The sequence below is a fragment of the Heterodontus francisci genome, chromosome 5 (assembly GCF_036365525.1).
Source record: "Heterodontus francisci isolate sHetFra1 chromosome 5, sHetFra1.hap1, whole genome shotgun sequence".
In the NCBI taxonomy this organism is placed as follows: Eukaryota; Metazoa; Chordata; class Chondrichthyes; order Heterodontiformes; family Heterodontidae; genus Heterodontus; species Heterodontus francisci.
In genome coordinates, this window is record NC_090375.1 from 61,089,507 (window position 1) to 61,116,426 (window position 26,920).

The window sequence follows — 26,920 nt, forward strand, 5'->3', positions numbered from 1 at the left end:
AAAAATTGTCTATCTCCTCCTTATATTTACTCAATGTTCCGGCATCCACCGCACTCTGGGGTAATGAATTCCACAGATTCACGACCCTTTGAGAGAAGTAATATATAAATCAAAAGAGCAGTGGTTGCAATGCCGACCTGTTGGGGGTAAAACTGCCGACCTCCCTCCACAACATTTCACCACAATTCCGTTTCAGTCCCTTGGCCAGTTTCTTATCGAGACAGCCAATGCCCTTTTAATCCCATGGGCTTCAATTTTGTGAACAAGTGGTACTTTATCAAATGCCTTTTGAAAGTCCATATGCACATCAGGCATAATCTCCTCAACAATCTGTGACTTCATCAAAGAACTGAACCAAGTTTAGTCAAACGTGATTTGTCTTTATCAAATCCAGGCTGGCTTTCATGTATTGTCCCATATTTTTCCAAATGCCAATTCATTTTGTCCCATGTCGTGTCTCTAAAAGTTTTCCCACCACTTACATTAGCCTGACTACTCCAATTTCTATGTTTAACCCTCCCCTCTTTTTGAAAGAGATGTGACGTCTGCAATCCTCCAATCACTCCCTTATGAAAGGAGATTTGCAAGATTGCAGGTTGAGCTTGCACAATTTCCATCCTGACTTCCCTTCACAACTGAAGACGGTGCTCATGCGCAGACACTCCATGTGGGCCGAGAATAACTACTGCGCATGCGCTACGGGAACAATAAAGTTTGGTTTTGTTGTCTTATTGTTTTTCTTGTGTGTGAGGAGCGGGAGAGGGGCGTCATGGCGGCGGCGGCAGTGGCAGTGGGGGCGTCGCGCAAGAAAGATGGAGGACCGAACGTCAGGTTCCTGGAGGCGTCCGAAACCGTGGCGCAGTTCGACGGCCTGAGGTTGTGGTTGGGCAAGAACTACAAGAAAGTGAGTGTTTGAGGCCTCGGGGGCGCGAGCCAGAGAGACTGAACCGGCTTCACCTGGTGTCAAATGGCGGCCTTGGCCTTCGGAGTGCCAGTTTAAGGCGGGCGGGGGAGGGTGTAATGGAGGGGAGGTGGAAGAGTTGTCTCTTCCCCGGTCTGGGTTTATAAAGTCTAGCTTTTGTCCAGACTTCACTGAATTTCAGTCGGGAAGGCGTCAAGAGTTCATCGCTTTTGTGTTGGGGTAAGGATGAGAGTAGGTGGTCGGTTATGTTGGGGAAACGTCAAATTTATTTTTATTTATTATTCTCTCTAACACAAGAAATGTAAACTGACATTGCTACTTTTTAACGTAAGGCTGTTTTTGTTTGTGGTGGGAGATTAGGGAACTTAGTTTTTATTTCAGTTGAATGTAATTTTGTGTCTAAGGTTTCTAAAATTTTAGTTTGCAAAATTTAAATTCTCAAAGTCTAGAATGTGCAATGCTAGGTTTTTGTCACCCGGTCATTTTTGTAACTTAATATTTTATGTTGTAAATGTGTGTTAAACATTTTGTTTATCGTGAGGAGTTAGTTGGATTAGCAGTCAACGTGACAGAGCAAAGGAACTGATAACATGTTTAACCAGACGAGTGCAGCAATGGACGATGAATCATGCAGTTAGTGAGGGCAGAAGCAAATAGTTTAATCCAAGCTGCCTGCTTGGATAACTGTAGGTAGGGTCGTTGGTGAACAACTTTGTATTAAATATATATTTCCTTCCTGTCCAGATTAATTGAATAAAGCACACATTGGAAATATGAAGAAAATGTGGGAGATAGATAATGCAGGGGCGATTACTAGTGACAGTTTGAATGCAGTATTTTGGTGCTGTTTTCCGATCACTATTTTAGATTTTGAAACTCTTTTCAGATGGAAAAGCGATGAGCGAGTGTGACTTAGTCTTGGTGAAGAAGCGTTTTGTTTAGAAGAATCAGAATGGCAAAACAAAATCGATGTGCCTGTAATTGTTTTTGTTTTAATAATTGCAAGATTTCATTTAAGGGAACAATCAAACTGAAATATGTGGTTTCTTCTGCAGTATGTCTTAGTGGTGCAGTGGTTAGCACCGCAACCTCTCTCACAGCTCCAGCGACCCGGGTTCAATTCTGGGTGCTGCCTGTGTGGAGTTTGCAAGTTCTCCCTGTGTCTGCGTGGGTTTCCTCCGGGTGCTCCGGTTTCCTCCCACATGCCAAAGACTTGATGGTTGATAGGTTAATTGGCCATTATAAGTTGCCCCTAGTATAGGTAGGTGGTAGGGAAATATAGGGACAGGTGGGGATGTGGTAGGAATATGGAATTAGTGTAGGATTAGTATAAATGGGTGGTTGATGGTCGGCACAGACTCGGTGGGCCGAAGGACCTGTTTCAGTGCTGTATCACTAAACTAAATATCTTCAAGTGCATTTAGACTATAGCCATAGTTTTGATGCAATATTGGGAGTACAAATGGACTTGGATGTGGCTGGACAAAAGAATTAAGTCGAGTGAGACTTCCTGAAGGAAGGAGTCCAATGTGTTCTGTTGCTTAACTAGCTGAAGGCACATTGCCCGATGTATCCATCAGAAATTTAGTGACTTGCACAAAGTATCAATGAAGCAGATCAGTATTTGCAACACTTGAGTGATAGACTTCTGAATGTCAAATAGTTTTCTTACACTACACTTGATAACACATCATTATAGTGGTGCAGCAATGGCACGCACATTTTGAAGCAAATTGTGGTGAATGTGACTCAAGCCATAACTTGCGCCACACCAAAAGTTCCTGGAACCCACTGAATGGTTCCTTCTCACAACCATGAGAATTTTGTTTTCATAGTTCAACCCTTGATACAATCAGTGGTCGTGTCCATTCTGCTGTATTAACACTGCTCTGATTGCTGCTGCCACTTGGACTGAACTACTGGTGAGCTGATTTGCACTGAAGAAAGAAATGCCAGTTTCATTGGAGAAGCTGGAAAAGGCATTGGCTTACTGAGCAAGTAGGGTTGGCATCCTTCCATCCATAAAAAAATCTTAGATATGCAGCAAACAATCCATTTAGATCACTTTTCCTTTCCTCTTTATGCAGCTTTTGCTGTGAAGGCCAGGCTTTGAGAGGCAGTTTCTGCCACAAGTGCTGCACATGAAGCTGCTAAGTGATGCTGAGTTGTTTTTGACTATGGAGCCTGTTGCCAAGCTGCTGTAGCAACTGGTTGTTGCGGTAGTTTAGGGAGTTAAGCAGTAACGAGGACCAGGGAAGAAGGGCGCTAGAGTAATTGATATTATTTGATATTAAAATCTTCAAAAAAGGTTTAATTTAAAGGGTTAAGTTTTATGGCAGGAGAGCTCAAAGCAGTGGTGTGCTCCTTGTGCTCTGTGGGAAGCCAGGAACAATTCCAGTGCTTGGGATCAAAGTGTGCAGGAAGTGTCTCCAGCTGCAGCTCCTGGAAGCCCGTGTTTCAGAGCTGGAGCGGCGGCTGGGGACACTGGAGCATCCACGAGGCAGAGAGTATCATGGATAGCACGTTCTCGAGAGGTGGTCACACCGTAGGCTCAGACCCCACAGGCTGGAAGGGAGTGGGTGATCACGAGGCTGAGCAAGAGGATTGGGCAGGCAGTGCAGGAATCTCTTGTGGCTATTTTCCTGCAAAACAGATATGCTGCTTTGGATAGTGTTGGGGGGAATGCAGCAACAGCTCAATTCGTTGCCCCACGGTTGGCTCTGCTGCACAAGGGAGGAGTAAGAAGTGTGGGAATGCAATAGTGATGGGGGATTCAATTGTAAGGGGAATAGATGCGCGTTTCTGTGGCTACAAACTAGACTCCAGGATGGTATGTTGCCTCCCTGGTGCTAGGGCCAAGGATGTCTCAGAGCTATTAGAGGATATTCTGAAGTGGGAGGGTGAACAGAAAGTGGTCGTGGTACACATTGGTACAAATGATGTAGGTAAAAAAAAAAATGAGGTCCTAAAAGCATAATATAGGGAGTTAGTAAGTAAGTTGAAAAGAAGGACCTCCAAGGTAGTGGTCTCAGGATTACTACCAATGCCATGTGCTAGTCAGAGTAGAAGTAGGATGTATCGGATGAATACGCGGCTGAAGAGATGGTGTGAGGGGGAAGAGTTTTAGATTACTGGGATATTGAGACTGGTTCTGGGGGAGGTGGGACCAGTACAAACTGGACGGGTTACACCTAGACAGGACCGGAACTGATGTCCCAGGGGGAGTACTTGTTGGAGTGGTTGGGGAGGGTTGAAACGAAAATGGCAGGGTGGTGGGAACCTTTGCAAAGAGTCAGAGGAGGGGGGATTAAAGACAAGAACAAAAGACAGTAAGGGGAATAAGAAAAGTGATAGGCAGAGAAATCAAGGGCCAGAATCAAACAGGGACACAGTGGAAAAATATTGGGAAGGGGACAAGTAATGTTAAGACAAGCCTGAAGGCTTTGTGTCTTAACGCGCGGAGCATTTGCAATAAATTGAATGAGTTAATCGCGCAAATAGATGTAAACGGGTATGATGTAGTCGGGATTGCGGAGACATGGCTGCAAGGTGACCAGGGATGGGAAATTAACATCCAGGGGTATTCAGTATTTTGGAAGGACGGAGAAAAAGTAAAAGGCGATGGAGTTGCATTGATGGTTAAAGAGGAAATTAATGCAAGAGTGAGGAAGGATATTAGCTCTGACGATATGGAATCTGTATGGGTAGAGCTGAGAAACACAAAGGGGCAAAAAACATTAGTGGGGGGTTGTATATGGACCCCCAAACTGTAGTGGTGATGCTAGGAGTGGCATTAAAGAGGAAATTGGAGATGCATGCGATAAAGGAATATCTGTAATTATGGAGGACGTTAATCTGCAAGTAGATTGGGCAAATCAATTTAGTCACAATACCGTAGAGGAGGAATTCATGGAGTGTATACGGGATGGTTTTCTGGGCCAATAAGTTGAGGAACCAACTAGAGAACAGGCCATCCTAGACTGGGTATTGTGTAATGAGAGAGGAATAATTGATAATCTAGTTGTGCAAGACCCTTTGGGGATGAGCGACCGTAATATGATAGAGTTCTTCATCAAGATGGGGAGTGACAAAGTTGATTTTGAGACGAGGGTCCTGAATCTTTTAAAGGAAACTAAGAAGGTATGAGGCGCGAGTTGGCTATGATGGATTGGGAGACGTTACTTAAAAGGATGACGGTGGATAGGCAATGGCAAACTTTCAACGAGCGCATGGATGAACTGCAACAATTGTTTATCCCTGTTTGGCGCAAAAGTAAAACGGGAAAGGTCGCCTAACCATGGCTTGCAAGGGAAATTAGAGATGGCATTAGATCCAAGGGAGAGGCATACAAATTTGCCAGAAAAAAGAACAGACTTGAGGATTAAGAGCAGTTTAGAATTCAGCAAAGAAGGACCAAAGGATTGATTAAGAGTAAGCTTGCGGGGAACATAAAAATGGACTGCAAAAGTTTCTATAGGTATGTTAAGAGAAAAAGATTGGCAAAGGCAAGTGTAGGTCCCTGACAGTCGGAAAGAGGGGAATTTATGATGTGGAACAAAGGAATGGCTGACCAACAAAATGCATACTTTGGTTCTGTCTTCACAAAGGAGGACACAAATATCATACCAGAAATGTTGGGGAACACAGGGTTTAGAGAGAGGGAGGAAATGAAGGAAATCTGTATTAGTAGAGAAATGGTGTTGGGGAAATTGATGGGATTGAAGGCCGATAAATCCCCAGGGCCTGATGGTATGCATCCCAGAGTACTTATGGAAGTGGCCCAAGAAATAGTGGATGCATTGGTGGTCATCTTCCAAGATTCTATAGACTCTGGAACAGTTCCTACAGATTGGAGGGTAGCTAATGTAACCCCACTATTTAAAAAGGGAGGTAGAGAGAAAACAGGGAATTATAGACCAGTCAGCCTGACGTCGATAGTGGGGAAAATTCTAGAGTCCATTATCAAAGATTTTATAGCAGAGCACTTCGAGAACAGCGGTAGAATCGGGCAGAGTCAGCATGGATTTACGAAAGGGAAATCATGCTTGACAAATCTAGTAGATTTCTTCGAGGATATAACTAGTAGAGTTGATGAGGGGAAGCCAGTGGATATGGTTTATTTGGACTCTCCGAAGGCTTTCGACAAAGTCCCACGAGATTAGCGTGTAAAGTTGAAGCGCATGGGATTGGGGGTAATGTATTGCAATGGATAGAAAATTGGTTGGCGGGCAGGAAAGAGAGTAGGGATAAACGGGTCTTTTCCTGAGTGGCAGGCAGTGACTAGCGGGATACTGCAGGGATCGGTGCTAGGACCCCAGCTATTCGCAATATATATTAATGGTTTAGATGAGGGAACTAAATGTGATACCTCCAAATTTGCAGATGACACAAAACTGGGTGGGAGGGTGAGTTGTGAGGAGGATGCAGAGAGGCTTCAGGGTGATTTGGACAAGTTGAGTGAGTGGGCAAATGCATGGTAGATGCAGTATAATGTGGACGAATGTGAGGTTATCCACTTTGTTAGCAAAAACAAGAAGACAGATTATTACCTGAACAGCTACAGAGCGGGGAATATGCAACGAGACCAAGGTGTTCTCGTACGCCAGTCGCTGAAGGTAAACACGCAGTTGCAACAGGTGGTTAAAAAGGGCAAATGGTATGTTGGCCTTCGTAAGCGCGAGGATTCGAGTACAGGAGCAGGGATGTCTTGCTGCAATTATGCAGGGTCTCGGTGAGGCCACACCTGAAATATTGTGTGCAGTTTTGGTCTCCTTTACCTGAGGAAGGATGTTCTTGCTGTAAAGGGAGTGCAGACTGATTCCTGGGATGGCGGGATTGAGGTATGAGGAGAGATTGAGTTGGTTAGGATTATATTCGTTGGATTTCAGTAGAGTGAGGGGGGATCTCATGGAAACCTATAAAATTCTAACTGGACTTGACCAGGTCGATGTTCCCAATGGTGGGGGAGCCCAGAACCAGGAGTCATAGTCTAGGGATGCAGGGTAAACCTTTCAGGACTGAGATGAGGAGAAATTTCTTCACCCAGAGAGTGGTGAGCCTGTGCAATTTGCTACCACAGAAAGCAGGTGAGGCTTAAACGTTGTATGTTTTCAAGAAGGATTTTAGGTTTAGCTCTTTGGTTGAAAGGGATCAAAGGATACGGGGGAAGCGGGGACAGGTTACTGAGTTGGATGATCAGCCATGATTTTCAAGAATGGCGGAGCAGGCTCGAAAGGTCTACTCCTGTTCTATGTAGTGCACACCAGCCTACAGGAAATGTCGCCATTTCCCTCTTTGGCCAGCTCCCAAGTGCGATTGTCGTTACTTGGGGCTTTCATGTCACACTTGCAAGCATCCTTGAAGCAGAGCTTTGGATGCCTGGTCGTCTGGCCCTAGTGACCTCACCATGCAGAAGGTCCTTGGGAATGCAACCATCTTTCATCCTGCAGACATGTCCACTGAAGCTGTCTCAGTTTGATTTGTGCCAACGCACATAGGTGCTATGCCTTTGAGAGAGCTGCTGCATTTGTGATTTGTCCTGCCAGGTTATACCCATAATGCAGACAACAAACATGGAAATTAAAAAAAAAAATTTTACATTTCATTCGTGGGACGTGGATGTCGTTGGCTAGACCAGCATTTATTGCCCATCCCCAATTGCCCTTGAGAAGGTGGTGGTGAGCTGCTTTCTTGAACCGCTGCTGTCCTTGGGGTGTAGGTCATTCTTTTTCTTAGAATTCATAGTGGTTTGACAGAATGGAGTGGCTTGCTAGGCCATTTTAGAGGGCATTTAAGAGTCAGCCACATTGCTGTGGGTCTGGGAGTTGCATGTAGACCAGACCAGGTAAGGATGGCAGAGTTCCTTCCCTGAAGGGCATTTGTGATACAGATGGGTTTTTGTGACGATTGGCATTGGTTTCATAGTCACCACTAGACTAGCTTTTAATTAATTGAACTCAAATTTCACCATCTGCTGAATCATGGCGGTATTGAAACCGATGTTCTCAGAGCATTTGTGTGGTCCTGTGGATTACTAGTCCAGTGACATTACCACGACACCACCCACTCTTCTGCTTTTTGATAGCTGTAGGTTGCCCATACTTGACAGCCATACAGCAAGGTTCTGAGCACACCGGCTTTATAAACCCTGGGCTTGGTCCGAAGGGTTACCCATGTGTGTTTCGCGAGTCGTCCAAAGGTGATAGCTGCCTTCTCAATGCATATCTTGAGCTTTGCATTAAGGGGAAGATTGTCTGTCACAGTGGACCCACAGTAGCAGAATTTGCTAACCACTTCCAGTGGGGCGTTATTTAGTGTGTTCAGGGGCGGAGATGCAACACCTTGTCCCATGACCACAGTTTTCTTGAGACTTGTCGTTGAGAACAAGTTACAGGAATAGGAGAGACAGTCCATGAATCATAGTTGGGTTTCTGTGTGAGCGTGCGTGACAGCAGCATCAGTGTAGAGGAGTTCTCTGATCAGGACATGATTTTGTCTTTGCTTTCAGCCTCGTTAGATTGCAGAGCTTGCCATCTGACGGAGTGTGCAAGGAGACTCTTTCGATATCTGCAGGATAGGCGAAGGTCAGGAGTATGGAGAATATGCCAGAGTGGGGGCTGGGACGCAACCCTGTTTCACTCCATTATTCACTCAAACTGTTGGGAGTGGAGCCATCAAACTGTGCAGTGCATGTTGTCATCGAAGGAGTGGATGAGACTGAGGAGCTTCGGTGCACAGCCAACTTTTCTCAAAATCTTGTAGAGCCTTGCTCTGCTGACTGTCAGATGCCTTAGTGAGATCTGCGAAAGTAAAGGGATATACTTTATTCTCTACACTTCTCTTGCAGCTGACTAGTTCATCTCCACAATAGATCTGCTGGCACAAAAGCCATACTGTGCTTCTGGGTACACTTGGTCTGCAAGTAAATGGAGTTTTCACTATGACCCTAGCAAAGGCCTTCCCTGTGAGGCTAAGGAGTGAGATGTCCTTGCAGTTGTTGCAGTCTCCTCTGTTGCCTTTGTTTTTCTATGGTGTGATGATTTTGCTATCTTGCATCTCCTGTTAGAACAGAGCCTACTTTCCAGCAAAGAAGGAGGTCATAAAAGTGTGGCAGTAGATTTGAATTTCCGTGCTTGAGTGGTTTGGCTGGGATTCAGTCCTTGCCAAGCAATAAGCTTATCGGCAATTTTTAAAAAATTATTCATTCATGGGAAGTGGGTGTCACTGGCTATGCCAGCATTTATTGCCCTTGAGAAGGTGGTGGTGAGCTGCCTTCTTGAACCGCTGCAGTCCATGTGAGGTCGGTACACCTACAGTGCTGTTAGGAAGGGAGTTCCAGGATTTTGACCCAGCGACAGTGAAGGAACGGCGATTTCGTTCCAAGTCATGATGGTGTGTGACTTGGATGGGAGCTTGCAGGTAGTGGTGTTCCCATGCATCTGCTGCTCTTGTCCTTCAAGGTGGTAGAGGTCGCGGGTTTGGAAGCTGCTGTCGAAGGAGCCTTGGTGCGTTGCTGCAGTGCATCTTGCAGATGGTACACACTGCTGCCACTGTGTGTCGGTGGTGGAGGGAGTGAATGGCACACCATCCACAAACAGTCAAGCGGGCTGCTTTGTCCTGGATGGTGTTGAGCTTCTTCAGTGTTGTTGGAGCTGCACCCATCCAGGCAAGTGGACAGTATTCCATCACACTCCTGACTTGTGCCTTGTAGATGGTGGACAGGCTTTGGGGAGTCAGGAGGTGAGTTACCTCGCCGTAGGATTCCTAGCCTCTGACCTGCTCTTGTAGCCACGATATTTATATGGCTACTCCAGTTCAGTTTCTGGTCAATGGTAGCCCCTAGGATTTTGATAGGGGATTCAGCGATGGTAATGCCATTGAATGTCAAGGGGAGATGGTTAGATTCTCTCTTGTTGGAGATGGTCATTGCTTGGTACTTGTGTGGCGCAAATGATACTTGCCACTTATCAGCCCAAGCCTGGGTATTGTCCATGTCTTGCTGCATTTCTACATGGACTACTTCAGTATTTGAGGAGATGCGAATGGTGCTGAACGTTGTGCAATCATCAGCAAACATCCCCACTTCTGACCTTATGATTGAAGGAATATCATTGATGAAGCAGCTGAAGATGGTTGGGCCTAGGACACTACCCTGAGGAACTCCTGCAGTGATGTCCTGGAGCTGAGTTGATTGACCTCCAACGACCACAGCCATCTTCCTCTGCGCTAGGAATGACTCTAACCAGCAGAGAGTTTTCCCCCTGATGCACATTGACTCCAGTTTTGCTCGGGCTCCTTGATGCCATACTTGGTCAAATGCTGCCTTGATGTCCAGGGCAGTCACTCTCACCTCACCTCTGGAGTTCAGCTCTTTTGTCCATGTTTGAACCAAGACTGTAATGAGGTCAGGAGCTGAGTGGCCCTGGCGGAACCCAAACTGAGTGTCACTGAGCAGGTTATTGCTAAGCAAGTGCTGCTTGATGGCACTGTTGATGACCCCTTCCATCACTTTGCTGATGATTGCGAGTAGACTGATTGCGGTAATTGGCTGTGTTGGACTTGTCCTGCTTTTTGTGTACAGGACTTACCTGGGCAATTTTCCATGTTGTAGGGTAGATGCCAGTGTTGTAGCTGTACTGGAACAGCTTGGCTCAGGGTGCGGCAAGTTCTGGAGCACAGGTCTTCAGTACTATTGCCCGAATATTGTCAGGACCCATAGCCTTTGCAGTATCCAGTGCCTTCAGTCGTTGCTTCGATTCACACTGAGTGAATCAAATTGGCTGAAGTCTGGCATCTGTGATGCTGGGGACTGAGATGGATCATCAACTCTGCACTTTTGGCTGAAGATTGTTTGCAAATGCTTCTGCCTTATCTTTTGCACTGATGTGCTGGGCTCCCCCATCATTGAGGATGGGAATATTTGTGGAGCCACCTCCTCCAGTTAGTTGTTTAATTGTCCACCATTCACAGCTGGATGTGGCAGGACTGCAGAGCTTAGATCTGATCCGTTGGTTATGGGATCGCTTAGCTCGGTCTATTGCATGCTGCTTATGCAGTTTGGAATGCAAGTAGACTGTGGTTGTAGCTTCTGCAGGTTGATACCTCATTTTTAGGTATCCCTGGTGCTGCTCCTGGCATTCCCTCCTGCATTCTTCATTGTACCAGGGTTGATCTTCTGGCTTGATGGTAATGGTGGAGTGGGGAATATGCTGGGCCATGAGGTTACAGATTGTGGTGGAGTACAATTCTGCTGCTGGCCCACAGCGCCTCATGGATGCCCAGTTTTGCATTGCGAGATCTGTTTGAAATCTATCTCATTTAGCACGGTGATAGTGCCACACAACACGATGGAGGGTATCCTCAATGTGAAGGCGGGACTTCGTCTCCACAAGGACTGTGCGGTGGTCACTCCTACCAATACAGTCATGGACAGAAGCATCTGCGGCAGGCAGATTGGTGCGAACAAGGTCAAGTATGTTTTTCCCTCGTGTTGGTTCTCTCTCCACCTGCCGCAGATCCAGTCTAGCAGCTATGTCTTTTAGGGCTCGGTCAGTAGTGGTGCTACTGAGCCACTCTTGGTGATGGACATTCAAGTCCCCCACCCAGAGTACATTTTGTGCCCTTGCGCTGTTCTTTTTCCAAGTGGTGCTGAACATGGAGGACTGACTCAACAGCTGGGAGAATGTGGTAGGTGGTAATCAGTAGGATTGTCCATGTTTGACCTGATACTTCATGGGGTCCAGAGTCGATGTTGAGGACTCCCAAAGCAACTCCTTCCCTACTTTCGACCACTGTGCCACCACCTCTGCTGGGTCTGTCCTGGTGGGACAGGACATACCAGAACTAGTGATTGCAGTGTCTGGGACGTTGTCTGTAAGGTATGATTCCGTGAGTATGACTGTCAGGCTGTTGCTTAACTAGTCTGTGGGACAGCTCTTCCAACTTTGGCACAAGCTCCCAGATGTTGGTAAGGAAGACTTTGCAGGGTCGACAGGGTTGAGTTTGCCTTTGTCATTTCCGGTGCCCGGGTCGATGTCAGGTGGTTCGTCCAGTTTCATTCCTTTTTATTGACTTTGTAGCGGTTAGGTACAACTGAGTGAGTGGCTTGCTAGGCCATTTCAGAGGGCATGTAAGAGTCAACCACATTGCTGTGGGTCTGGAGTCACATGTGGGCCAGACCAGGTAAGGACAGTAGATTTCCTTCCTTCAAGGAGATTAGTGAACCAGATGGGTTTTTACAACAATTGACAATGGTTTCATGGCCATCATTAGACTAGCTTTTAATTCCAGATTAATTAATTAAATTCAAATTCCACCTTCTGCTGTGGTGGGATTTGAACCCATGTCTCCAGATCAATACCCTGGGTCTCTGGATTACTAGTCCAGTGATAATACCACTATGCCACCACCTCCCTTAATTTGACAGAACAACCAGAAATTGAGGCAATTGTGAAGGTAGAAGAGCTGGTTGAATGCCCTGTAGCTGATCTGAAACAGAATTTTTATCCATTACAAAATGAGGGTGCTGCAATGTAATGCTTACTGGACCAGTAACCCAGATGACTGGACTTCTAATCAGAGGGCATGAGTTCAATTCCACATGACAGTTTGAGAAATAGTATTGTTTCAAGATCTGGAAATGAATGCTGTTGCTGAACGTGGCCATGTAGCTGTCAGATCGTCCTTTTAAAAACCCACTGGTTTAATCAAGTCTGTTATGGAAGGTCATTTTGAACTCGTCCATACCTGGTCTGGCATAGAAGTGATTCCAGTTCCACAGCACAAGTTCAAGTGACCTATACAAGCCACTCAGTTTCACCAGCTAAGGATGGGCAGTAAAAGCCAGCCCTGCCAGTGATGCTCACGTTCTGAGTATGGGGAAAAAAGTCAAGTACTTGACCGTGTCTTTTTAAAAAGACAACTGTTGTCTTGGAGCACAGGGTTGAACTAATTTTCAGGCATTTCCTGACTGCTGTTTCTTGGCAGATTATCCCATTATCCAGGTCTCTTAAATGTTAATTTGAATTCATGCCCAAATAATATATTTAATACAGTAATCTCCAGCTGGAATCCATTGCATCATCATGGATGTTTTAGCTTTTGGTGTTTGGGTTATTTCATTGCCCATTGAATGCGCAGCTTCTGAATTACCACTGTGGTGTGTTCAAATGACTATTCCAGCAAGTTTTGGCATAAATCTGCTGGAAGATTGGGGCACGCAGTCTAACTTGTGGCTTTTTGTGAGATATGACCACACTCAGCTGCTTTATTATGTTTCCTGGAATATTCTGTTAGTTTTGTTTTAAACTAAAAGGTGATGTTAGTAATTTAAACTAAATCTCAAATTAAACAAGGCAGAATTGGGTGTAGATTTTCCCATTTCTCAGGCAAGAATGGGGGCCATTTCCTGCTTTGCAAGGGCACCAGAAATCCATCTGATGCCCAGCTTAAACAGGTGTCAGGCCTCTTCAATATGCTAATGAGGGGCAGAATGCCTTTTTAAGGTGTATTCTCTGAAAATTGTCAGAAACTGAGCAGACACCAGGAATGCTGCCCCTGCCTTTTCCAGTTCCTCCTACAGTCTAACATGATGTCCTTCAAGGAGTCGGCTACCATGGAAATACTCTTTTGTAACTTTCAAAACTTTCAAAAATTCACATTATGAATAAAGTAATTACGTACCAGTTCAATAAAAGCAAAATACTGCGGATGCTAGAAATCTGAAATAAAAACAAGAAATGCTGGAACCACTCAGGTCTGGCAGCATCTGTGGAAAGAGAAGCAGAGTTAATGTTTCGGGTCCATGACCCTTCTTCGGAACTAGCAAATATTAGAAATGTCAAAGGTTATAAGCAAGTGAGCTGGGGGCGGGGCAAGAGATAACAAAGGAGAAGGTGTAGATTGGACAAGGCCACATAGCTAACCAAGAGGTCATGGAGCAAAGACAAACATTATGTTAATGGTGTGTTGAAAGACAGCATTAGTACAGATAGGGTGTTAACGAACTGAAGATTGAACAGCAGCAAGTACAAACATGGAAAAAAAAACAGTGGGTAAGCAAACTGAACAAACTACGATGAAATGCAATAAACAAAAGAAAAAAAAATGTAAAAAAGAAAAAATAACTAAAAATAAAAGTAAAATTGGGGGCCCCTCATGCTCTGAAATTATTGAACTCGATGTTAAGACCGGCAGGCTGTAGTGTGCCTATTCGGAAAATGAGTGGTTCCAGCATTTCTTGTTTTTATTACGTACCAGTTCAAATTTGACCACCTATAAATTGCAGTACAGATCAGTTTCTTTCAATACAGTACAGAACATTTGCCTTTTTAATTTAGCTGAATGTACTGCTTTTGGTGCTACAGCATGACTGTTGGCTCTTGCAGACTCTGGTTTGCCTGCCTAACTTTTTCAGGGCCTACCTGACAGTCAAATTGGTCCAAAGGTAACAGACGAGTTGCTCTCCGAGACAGGACCGCAGTGTCAAATATTCACAGGAGGTCCGTTTTTGAATGGGCCTCGTCCCTCCAACTTTTGACGTGCTGAGTGTGTGATGAAACTTCGGACCTGAAAATGAGCTTGAAGGAGTTTTTCCCCCACCTCAGTTTAATCAAAGGCTTGTGTAGGTTTTTCAGTGTCTGCACCATGTACGCAATATACATTGTTTTCAATTAATACCACACAATGACTAAGCAGTTTTGGCAGGTCTTCTCATCTAAGAATTAAAAATATCTAAGAGCAGAGATTTTATTTGCTGCACACCATTGTTTTGAGCACATGTTTTGACATTTACCTGTGCCGTGATTTTTGGAGTCAAAGTGGCACAAATCCAGGCAATGTGATCACCATTGACTTAACTGTGGAGCTGTAATAATCGATTATGCTCGTTTTCAGGGAGGGCATTGTTTGGAGCACTGCAAAAATCCAAGGCGATTATGGTGTAATAAATATTGCTGTAGCTCGTTTACCATAATTTTCTGGGAATTTTGGTGTAAAATCCAGTACTGTGGATGTGCTATTCCAATGACAAGTCTACAAGAAATTGTGCACCTTTTTAAAGTGTTTTGTGTAAAATCAATTTGTTTGCTGTAGTCAGTGACTGGTGGAATGGATTTACAAAGAGAACAAAGAACAAAGATAATTACAGCACAGGAACAGGCCCTTCGGCCCTCCAAGCCTGCGCCGATCCAGATCCTCTCTCTAAACATGTCGCCTATTTTCTAAGGTTCTGTATCTCTTTTCTTCCTGCCCATTCATGTATCTGTCTAGATACATCTTAAAAGACTCCATCGTGCCCGCATCTACCACCTCCGCTGGCAATGCGTTCCAGGTGCCCACCACCCTCTGCGTAAAGAACTTTCCACGCATATCCCCCCTAAACTTTTCCCCTTTCACTTTGAACTCGTGTCCTCTAGTAATTGAAACCCCCACTCTGGGGGAAAAAGCCTCTTGCTATCCACGTGCTTAGTTGTAATGGAACTCTGGATACAAAGCATTAGTGAACTCTGAATGACTTATTATTTTTATTCTTTGTACCCTTTGTGTGTTGAGTGAGGATTTCAACAGGACTGGTTTTAACATAATGCGTTATCTATTTACTTGCGCAATGCATTTCCCATGTTCATGGGATATGGAGGACAATGGTAAAGCTACAATTCTTCTCTCTTTCTCACTTTGCTGGTGTTAAACTCAAGGCTGTTCCAAGTTGCCCTTGACGGGCAGTATGTGGCTGGGTCTTGAACCACTACAGCCCTTTTGATCGTCATTATTGATGGGAATTGTTTGCTTAAAAAAATCACGTTCTCCTCCCCCATTCTCCCTGCTCCCATTGCCATTTCCCTTCAATCCCTTTGCCTTCATCTAGTCTTGATTGGTGACAGAAGTGCAATTTCAACCAGGAACCCTGGGTGTGATTTCCACAGCGCTTCAATTCTGTCAGTAAGTTTCTCCTGTCCTATTGTTAAATTAATCTTGAGTTTCTATTATATTCTTGGAATGTGAACATTGCTGGTATTTTGACCCAACGACGGTCGAGAGGTAGTATTGTCGTTCCAGGACAGGATGGTGTGTGACTTGGAGGGGAACTTGCAGGTGGTGGTGTTGCTTGTCCAAGGTGTTGGAGGTTGCAGTTTTGGTAGGTTTTGAAGGAGCCTTGGTGAGTTGCTGCATTGCATCTTGTAGATGATGTACACTGCTGCCACTGTGCAATGATGGTGGTGTGAGTGAATGTTTAAGGTTGTGGGTGGGGTGCCAGCCAAGCAGCCTACTTTGTCTTGGATGGCATCAAACGTCTTGAGTTTTGGAGCTGCACTCATCCAGGTAAGTGTAGAGTATTCTATCACACTGCTAACTTGTGCCTTGTGGACAGACTTTGGGGAGTCAGGAGGTGAGTTACTTGTCACAGAAAACCCAGTCTCTGATCTGCTCTTGTTGCCACAGTATTTATATGGATGGTCCAGTTCATTTTCTGGTCAATGGTAACCCCCAGGATTTTGACAGAGGGGGTTTCAGCGATGTTGATGCCATTGAATTTCAAGGCAAGATGGTTGGATTCTTGTTGAAGATGGTAATTGCCTGGCACTTGTGTGGAGCAAATGTTATTTGCCACTTAGCCCAAGCCTGAATGTCGTCTGTCTTGCCGCATATGAAGCACTGACTGCTTCAGTATCTGAGGAGTCATGTATGGTGCTGAACGTTACGCAATCATCAGCAAACATCCTAACTTCTGACCCTATGATTGGGGGAACGTTTTTGAAGCAGCTGAAGATGGTTGGGCCTAGGACACTACCCTGAAGAACTCTTGCAGTAATGTTTTGGGGCTGAGGTGATTTGCTTCCAGCAACTGCAACTATCATCTTTTGTGCTCGGTATGACTTCAACCACTGGAAAGCTATACCACTCATACCCATTGATGTCAGTTGATTCAGGGTTCTTTGATGCCACACGTGGTCAAATGTTGCATCGATGTCAAGGCAGTCACTCATGGCTCATCGCTGGAATTTAGCTCTTCTGTCCATGTTTGGACCAAGGCTGCAATGAGGTCTGGAGCTGAGTGGCTCTGGTGGAAAGGAAACTGAGCATCGGCGAGCAAGCTGTTGCTGAGTAAGTACCGCTTGATAGCATTGTCGATTGCACCTTCCGTTACTTTGTTGATTGAGAGTGGACTGATGGGGTGGTAGTTGGCTGGATTGGATTTGTCCTGCTTTTCTGGACAGGGCATATGTGTGATTTTCCAAATTTTCAAGTATATGCCATTGCTGCTGTCTGGGAACAGCTTGGCTAGTTTTAGCGCACAAGTCGTCTTTACAGCAGTTGGGATGTTGTCAGGGCTCATACCTTGATGCAGCAAAGGCTATGGTCCCCAGGCTTAAACAATCTCAAAATGCTGGACAGACTCAGCAGGTCAGGCAGCACATGTGGCAAGAACAAGAGTCAATTTTCTAGTAGTGACCTTTCATCACAACTGGCAAAAGTTGGAAATGTAACAGATTTTGAGCAAGTGAAGTGGGTGGGAGGGAGGAGAACAACAATACAAGGTTAGATCTATGATAAAATGGAGGGCAGGAGAGATTAAATGACAGAAGGTTTCGTGCTACGAAGCCCAGTAAAGGAACAAAAGATGTGTTTGGATAAGCTGTAAATGGAGAAATAGCGGCCGTCCAAGTAAAGTTAGGGATTACAAGGTGGGGGGGAAATGAACCAGGAAAAAAATGGGGGCAGCTTTTATGATCTATAACAGTTGAACTCCGAGTCCAGAAGGCTTGGTGCCCAGTTGAAAGACAAGGTTCTGTTCCTCGAGCTTGCGTTGAGCTCCGTTGGAACACTGTAGCAGGCCAAGGGCAGAGAGGTCAGAATGGGAGGAGGGAGGAATTAAAGTGACCGGTGACAGGAAGCTCTGTCGTGGTTGCGGACTGAACGAAGGTGTTTTGCAAAGCAGCTACCCAGTTTGTTTAGTCTCCCTAAAGTAGAGGAGACCACAGTATCCTAAACTGAAAGTACAAGTAAATCGCTGTTTCACCTGCAAGCAGTGTTTGGGGCCCTGGATGGTGGGAAGGGAGAAGGTAAAAGGGCAGGTGTTACATTTCATGTGCTTGCTTGGCAATGTGCCATAGGAAAGGGGGTGGTGTTGGGGGTGATTGAAAAGTAGACCGTTGAGCCCCTGTAGCCTGCTCCATCCTTTGTTAAGAATGTGGCTGACCTGATAACAGCCTCAAAATCACTTTCCTGCTTGCCCCCCATTACAATTGACTTGTGGATCAAACATCTGTCTAATTCAGCTCAACCTAAACTTGAGGAACAGCACGCCATCTTGGGACCGGACACTTTGAAGCCTTCCGGACTCGACATTAAGTTCAATAATTTAGGATCATTATTGCTGTCTCCATTTTTTTTCCCCGCTAGTTTGTTTTTCCCATTCCCACTCTCGCCCCCTAACCGTTGTTGATTTCTTGGTCTCTGTTTTGTGTTTGAACGGCTGCTGTTCTGCCACTTGCACCTCATCCAGACATGTCTTTTGTGCCTTTTTTATACGTGACTGTACCGTGAATCCTTCTGTTGTTTAATCTCTCCTGCCTCCATTTTATTGCAGTTCTTCCCCACCACCCCCCCCTCCCCTTTTTATTCGCTGAAAACCTATTGCATTTCAAACTTTTGCCAGTTCTGATAAAAGGCCACAACCAGAAACTTAACTGTGTTTTTCTTTCCACGGATGCTGCCTGACCTGTTTCAGGTTTCCAGCATCCGCAGTATTTTGTTTTGGTCCCCTAGCTTGTTGGTAAATGATAGTGCTGAATGTGACGGGCCATGAGGTTACCCATGTGACTGAAAACAATTCTGATGGCCTGCAGTGCCTCATGAATGCCCAGTTTTGAGCTGCTAGATCTGTTCAGAATCTGTCCCATTCAGCACTGTGGTAGTGCCACTCCTCCAGTGTGAAGATTGGACTTGGTCTCCACAAGGACTGTGCGGTTGTCACTCCAACCAATGTTGTCATGGACAGATGCATCTGTGACAGATTGGCGAGGATGAGGTCAAAAGGTGTGTTTTTCCATCTTGGTTTTCCTATCACCTATTGCATGCCCAGCATGACAGGTATGTCTTTCGGGGCTTGGTCAGTAGTAATGCTCCCAAGCCACACTTGGTCATGGATATTGAAGTCCCCCATCCAGAGTATATTGGGCTATGGCCCAAATGCTGTAAGGTGGGATTAGAATAGGTGGATAACTTTTCGGCCGGCACAGACAGGATGGGCCAAGTGGCCTTTTTCTGTGTCTTAAACTTTCTATTATTCAATGTTCTATGTTTTTACAGTTGTGTGCTTTTTCCAAATGGTCATCAACATGGAGGAGGACTGATTCATCAGCTGAGTGAGGGCAGTGGGTGGTGATCAGGAATTTTCCTTGCCCATGTTTGACTCTGGGGCCCCATGAAGTCTATGTTGAGGACTCCCAGGGCCACTCCCTCCCCACTGTATACCACTGTGTCGCCACCTGTGGAATGGTGGTGGAGCCTGGGATTTTGCCTTTTATGGTATGATTCACTATGTATTGCTGTCAGGCTGTTGCTTGATTCGTCTGAGACAGCTCTCCCAATTTTGGCTCAAGTCTCCAGATGTTTGTGAGGAGACATTTGTAAGATGTGCCTTTTTCTTTTCCAGTGCCGAGGTCAATGCCAGGTGGTCCATCTGGTTTGTTTCTTTGACTTTCCTGTTGTGGTTTGATGCAACTGAGTGGCTGCTAGGGCAGTTAAGATTAAACCACATTGCTGTGGGTCTGTCTGGAGTCACATGTGGGCCAGACTGGGGAAGGACAGTAAATTTCCTCCCCTTAAGGACGCGAGTCACAATCTGGTAGTTTCGTGATCTTTTATTCATGAGACTAGCATTTTATTCCAGATTTATTCATTTCAGTTAATATTAAGCTGTACTGGGAAATGAACTCCAATTGCTGAAGGATTAGTCCAAGCCTCTGGATTACCACTGTAACATTACCACTATGCTACTGTCACCATCCCTGTAGTCCTTTGTCTTGACTTGTCAATTACTGGAAAATATTTGCTTTCTACCCTGTGCAATCTTCATAATATTTTTAGCTCTTCAATCATATTTCCCAATAATCTGCTGTTCTAATGAAAAATCCCCAATTTAAGTTTTTAATAGTCGTTTCATAGTACAGAACTTGAGAATTGCTGAAAATAGACATGATGTTGAAGCTTTTGTTTTGCACTCAATGCAATTGCAACAATAACCAATATAAGGGAGAACAACTACTTATACTGCATGAAGAGAGTGTTGATTGGTTGGTAAGTGTTGCCATGGTGAATGCACCAGTTTATGGTGACTGACCGTTAACTGCCAAGCTTTGTTTAAAATTTTAAACCAGGCACAGTGGTTAGCACTGCAGCCTCACCGCTCCAGCGAACCGGGTTCAGTTCTGGGTACTGCCTGTGCGGAGTTTGCAAGTTCTCCCTGTGACCACGTGGGTTTCCGCCAGGTGCTCCGGTTTCCTCCCACAGCCAAAGACTTGTTGGTTGACTGGTAAATTGGCCATTATAAATTGCACTTGGAGTAGGTAGGTGGTCGCAGAATGGTTGGGATGTGGTAGGGAATATGGGATTAGTGTAGGATTAGTATAAATGGGTGGTTGTTGGGTCGCCACAGACTCAGTAGGCCGAAGGGCCTGTTTCAGTGCTGTATCTCTAAATAAAAAATAATCAGCTTTTGCGAAGATATTGTTGGTTTCTCGACCAGGAAATATCAAGACTGGTTTGAGAACAACTGAGATTCAGGAGCGACTAAATTGCAAGTGCAAGGATTCCTCAACGGGAAGCATCGGCTAAATTCAAGGGGGATAAAAAGCAGGTATGCAGAAAATTGAACAAAAACTCCGTGACTGAAAGAACAGCTGGAGTGCTGAAAGAAAGTGGGAAGTACAGCAACTCACTGATAGCCACGACATGCAGGGATTCTTCAGCGCAGTCAAGACCATGTATGGCCCAAGTACCTACCCTGAGAGCAAAGAATGCAGTGGCGCTGATGAAGGACAGAGGCAGCCAGCAGTCATTGAGATCTTCGAAGTGCTCCTTCCAATCGTGACTTAGTCCTTGATGCGAGTGCCCTCGACCACATTCCACAGCTTGCTACCCGCAACGACCTCAGCACAACCCCAGCCCGACATGAGATCAAAGTCCATCAGACAACTAAAAAAACAATAAGGCTGCCGGCGTAGATTGAACTCCTGCTGAAATTCTAAAATCTGTCGGAGAGGCATTCTTGAAACATACATCTGGGGGGGGGGGGGGGGGGGAGGATTATGATACACTTGAACAAGTTAGCCTTGTAAGGGAGGAGGTATTGGCAGTTTTAGCAGGCTTAAAAGTGGACAAATCCCCAGGCCCAGATGAGATGTAACCCAGGATGCCAAGGGAGGAGATTGCAGGGTCTCTGACAAAAATTTTCAAATCCTTTGTGGCAACAGGAGAGGTGCCAGAGAACCAGTTAATTACAGGCCAATGAGTCAACATCAGTGGTAGGGAAACTATTGGAAAACAATCTGAGGGACAGGATTAATCTCCACTTGGAGAAGCAGGGAACAATCAGGGATTGTCAGCATAGCTTTGTCAGGGGGAGATTGTGTCCAACTAACTTGACTTGAATTTTTCGAGGAGGTGACTAGGTGTGTAGATGAGGATAAAGGATGTAGTAGAATAGTACATTAACATTGGTGGTAGTGTACCCAACCCAACACATGTCATTGGGTTTGGTTTGGGTAGCCATGCTTCGGGGGCATTAATGATTTAGACGTGAATATAGGAGGTATGATTAGTGTCGTAGATAGTGAGGAGGAAAGCCTTAGATTACAAGACGATATAGATGGGCTGGTAAGATGGGCAGAGCAGTGGCAAATGGAATTTAATTTGGAGAAGTGTGGGGTGATGCATTTTGGGAGGACTAACAGGGCAAGGGAATTTACAATGGATGGGAGGACCCAGGAAGTAGAGGGTCAGAGGGGCCTTGGTGTACTTGTCCATAGATCACTGAAGGCAGCAGCACTGGTAGATAAGGTGATTAGGAAGGCATATGGGATACTTGCCTTTATTAGCTGAGGCATAGAACATAAGAGCAGGGAGATTATGATGGAGCTGTCAAACACTAGTTTGGCCACAGCTGGAGTATTGTGTCTAGTTCTGGTCGCCACAATATAGGGAGGGTGCAGAGGAGATTCACCAGGATGTTACCTGGGCTGGAGCATTTCAGTAATGAAGAGAGACTGGGTTGGCTAGGGTTGTTACCCTTGGAGCAGAGACTGCTAAGGGGGGACCTGATTGAGGTATACAATAGATAGTGGCATAGATCGGAAGAAACTCTTTCCCTTCGCGGAGAGGTCAATAATCAGGGGGCAGAGATTTCAGAGGGGATTTGAGGGAGAAAAAAAATTGAAATCTGGAACACACTGCCTGAAGAGGTGGTAGAGACAGGAACCCTCAACATTTAAGAAGTATTTAGATGTGCACTTGAAACACCATAGCAGTCAAGGCTATGGGCCAAGTGCTGGAAAATGGGATTAGAATAGATAGGTGCTTGATGGCCAGCACAGGCACTGAGTTGAAGGGCCTGTTTCTGTGCTGTATAACTCTGACTCTTTGACTCGAACTCCAAGAAAAATGTAGGCAGCAGCAGCAACCTTTTTTACATGGCTGCCTTTGACCTCAAAAGCCTTCGACTCTATCAACCAAGAGGGATTATGCAACATACTCCTCAAATTTGGCTGCCTGGAGAAATTTGTTACATGACGACATGCAAGTTGTAATCCTTGCCAACGGATCTGCCACAGACCCAATCTGAGTGCAAACTGAGGTCAAACAAGGCTGTGTCATCGCACCAACGCTCTTTACCATCTTCCTCGCTGCAACACTCAGCTCATGTTCATGAAGTTCCTTGCTGGAGTAGATCTAATCTACAGGACGAGTGGGAAACTAAGGCCACTGCAACCTCTGTCACTGAGCTGCAGTATGCTGACGACGTTTGGTATGCACCCACTCTGTGGCAGAGCTTCACACCCTTGTTGAAGCATTTACTGAGGTATGAAAGAATGGACCTTAAGCTAACCATCCAGAGGACAAAGGTCCTCTACCAGCCTGCTTCTGCAGCATTGCATCCCCCCCCCCCCCCACCCAACTTTCGAGATCCATGGCGAACCACTGGACAATGTGGATCACGTCTCATACGTTGGGAGCCTCCTTTTTTGCAGAGGCAGACATTGACTATGAAACTCAGCATCACCTCCAATTTGCCAGCGCGTCCTTTGGTTGCCTGAGGAAAAGAATCTTTTATGACCAAGACCTCAAACCTGGCACCAAGCCCATGGTCCATAGGGCCGCAGTGTTGCCTGCCTTCCTTTCTGCATCAGAAACCTGGACACTGTACAGCAGACATCTCAAAGCCCTGGAGATGTATCACCAATGGTGACTCTGCAAGATCCTGCAATTTTAGTGGCAGGACAGGTGCTCCAATATCAGTGTCCATTCTCAGGCCAACATCCCCAGTATCGAGACACTGGTCATGGCTAGTCTGTGTTAGGTTGGGCAGGCCACATCGTCCAAATGCCTGACAGAAGACTCCCAAAACAAGCTTTCTACTCCAAGCGCCATCACAGCAGAAGGATGGAGGCAACGCTGCAAGTGTGACCTTCAAGCCTCCCTGAAAAAATGTGACCTCTCCACTGGTTGGTGGGAATCTCTTGGCCGAGACCGCCCAAAATGGTGAAGAAGCATCCGCTAAAGTGCCGGCCAGTTCCAACAACATCAATGCCCAGGCAGCGACCAAGTGGAAGGAGTGCTTGGAAATTCGAGCATCCCATTCACTTGCCTCACCAAACACCACTTGGCCCACCTGTAGCAGAGTGTGCGGATCCAGAATTGGACGATTCAGTCACCTAAGGACCCACAACCCTGGAGTGGAAGAAAGTCATTCTCGTTCCTGAGAGACTTGCTAAGAAGAGATGATGGACAGGCTTCGGGAAGTCAGGAGGTAGTTACCCGCTGCAGAATTTCCAGTCTTTGTCCTGTTCTTGAGCCACATTATTTTTGAATTTTCCAGTTAAGTTTCTGGTCAGTTGATGGGGGATTCAGTGATGATAATGCCATTGATTGGCAAGCGATGATGGTTAGCTTCTCATGGCGGTGTTCATTGCCTGCCACTGGAGGTGTGAATGTCACTTGCCACTTCACAGCCCAAACCTGAATGCTGTCCGGATCTTCCTGCGCTGCTTCAGTTTCTGAAGTTGAGAATGGTACTGAATAGTACAATAATTCGCAAATATTCCCACTCATCTTTAGAAAGTTTCTTTGGGGGGGGGGCGGGGGGGAAAAGAGAGAGAGGAGCAGGAGTAGGCCATTCAGCTCTTTGAGCCTGCACCACCATCAAATATCATAATAGCTGATCATCCAAACTCAGTACCCTGTTCCCGCTTTCTCCCCGTATCACTTGATCTCTTTAGCCGGAAGAACTATATCAAACTCTCTTTTGAATATCTTTAATGATTTGGCCTCAACTGCTTTCCGTGGTAGAGAATTCCACAGGTTCACCACTCTCTGGGTGAAGAAATCCCTCCTCATCTCAGTCCTAAATGGCTTACCCCTTAGACTGTGATCCCTGGTCCTGGACTCCCTTGCCATCTTGAGACCGAGGGAAGGTGGTTGAAGCAGTTATTGTGTTGGAACTATCATGAGGAACTCCTGAGACTTGGATGATTGACTTCCAACAATTGCAACCATCTTGTTTCGTGCTAAGTTTGATTCCAACCAGTGGAGACTTTTCCCCTGGTTCCCATTGACTTCAATTTTGCTGGGCCTTGATGCCGCACTCCTGCGTCACCTCTGGAGTTCAGCTCTATTGTCCATGTTTGGACCGAGGCTGGTTTGAGGTCTGGAGCCCAGTGGCTGTGGCAGAACCCAAGCTGAGCATCGGTGAGCAGGTTATTGCTGAGCAAGTGCTGCTTGATAACCCATTCAATGACTCCATCCATCAAGAACATAGAACAGTACAGCACTGTACAGGCCCTTCGGCCCATGATGTTGTGCCGAACCTTTAACCTACTCCAGGATCAAACTAACTACCTACCCTTCATTCTACTATCATCCATGTACCTATCCAAGAGTCGCTTAAATGTCCCTCATGTATCTGCTTCTACCACCATTGGCAGTGCATTCCACGCACCCACCACTCTCTGTGTAAAGAACCTACCTCTGACATCTCCCCGAAACCTTCCTCCAGTCACCTTAAAATTATGCCCCCTGGTGATAGCCCTTTCCGCCCTGGGAAAAAGTCTCTGACTATCCACTCTATCTATGCCTCTCATCATCTTGTACACCTCTATCAAGTCACCTCTCATCCTTCTTCACTCCAGTGAGAAAAGCCCTAGCTCCCTCAACCTTTCTTCGTCATCACTTTGCTGATTGCGAGTAGACTGATGGGGTGGTAATTGTCTGGATTGGATTTGCCCTGCTTTTTGTTTACAGGACATAGCTGGGCAATTTTCCACTTTGTTGTTTAGATGCCAGTGTTGTAGTTGTACTGGAACAGCTTAGTTATGGATGTGAGAATAAAAAAGCTACTGTGGCAGCCAGAGATCTGGGGGGGAAAAACAGTGCTGGAAATGCTCAGCATCTATGACCTTTCACAGACCTGAAACTTTAATTCTGTTTCTCCATAGATGCTGCCAGACTTGCTGAGTGTTTCTAGCACTTTCTGTTTTTACCTTAGTTAGCGATGTAGATAATTATGCAGCATGTCTTCAGTACAACAGCTGGGATGTTGTCGGGGCCCAGTTGCTTTGCTTTGTATTGTGCCTTCTGTGTTTCTGACCTCACATTCTCTCCATTGTGAAGACTATTTCCACACCTGTAACATTGCTCACCCTTGTTGCTGAGATCTTCACCATGCTTATATTACCCCTGTACCTGACTACTCGAATGCTCTTCTGGCTGGCCTTTCATTTCCCATACTGTGTAAACTGCTCACCATAATATGTCCTATTGCGCATGAACATCCATTCATCCGTAGCCCTTGACTCACTGAGCTACATTGGCTTCCAATCAATGTACCCTCAGTTTTTTGTACAATGTGGACCCTTGAAATTTTTTGTGATTTCACAAACGCGCTAACTTAAAAGGGACTTACTTGTGTGTGGCCTGTGCTCTAAGTTTCTGGTTGCAGTGCATTGTTATGGTCAGGTGGGTGATGGCATGACTTGGCTTTTGACAGGATATCTCGCACTTAGATGATGGATGTGCTTTCCAAAATGGGGTTTGGGGAGGGAATCTGCAATTGGATTCAACTGCTCTACACAAACATCAGTAGCGCAGTCTCAATCAATGGGTGGGAATCGGAAAGTTTCCCGATCCAATCTGGAGTCGGACAGGGCTGTCCTCTCTCCCTGGTCTTGTTTGTTTGCTGTATTGAACCCTTTGCTGAGTCTATTAGCAAGTATGCGAGCATAAGAGGGGTGACAATCCCAGGCTTCGGAGGCACTCGGGTGAAAACCTCCCTGTACATGGATGACGTCGCCATCTTCTGCTCGGATCCGCTGTCCGTGCGCAGACTGATGAGCATCTGCGAACACTTCGAACTGGCCTCGGAAGCCAAAGTTAACAACGGCAAGAGCGAGACCATGTTCTTTGGGAACTGGGCTGACCGATCATTTGTCCCCTTCACCGTCAGGTCAGATTACCTGAAGGTGCTGGGGATATGGTTCGGAAGGGCCGGGGCGTGCACCAAAACCTGGGAGGAACGAGTAGCCAAGGTACAACAAAAGTTAAGCATGTTGGGGCAGTGATCTCTCTCCATTGTGGGTAAGAACCTGGTCGTCGGGTGCGAGGCGCTCACGTTGTTGCTATACGTGACGCAGGTCTGGCCCATACACCACCCCTGCGCTGTGGCAGTCGCCCGAGCCATTTTCCACTTCATTTGGGGATCTAAAATGGACCAGGTCCGGAGGGACA

The 26,920-nt window shown here is 45.8% G+C and overlaps 1 protein-coding gene across 2 annotated transcripts in view; it reads left to right on the forward strand.

Annotated features, from left to right (window-relative positions):
* Positions 1-712: 712 nt before the first annotated feature.
* smarcc1a (SWI/SNF related, matrix associated, actin dependent regulator of chromatin, subfamily c, member 1a) overlaps positions 713-26,920 on the forward strand; it is a 305,946-nt gene continuing 279,738 nt past the window's right edge. The window contains exon 1 of one of the 2 annotated variants that reach the window (XM_068031537.1): positions 713-904. In XM_068031537.1, coding sequence (XP_067887638.1) covers positions 770-904 — 135 coding nt within the window. In that variant the 5' untranslated portion in view covers positions 713-769. The remainder of the gene's footprint in view (positions 905-26,920) is intronic. The other variant, XM_068031536.1, reaches the window with a different exon arrangement.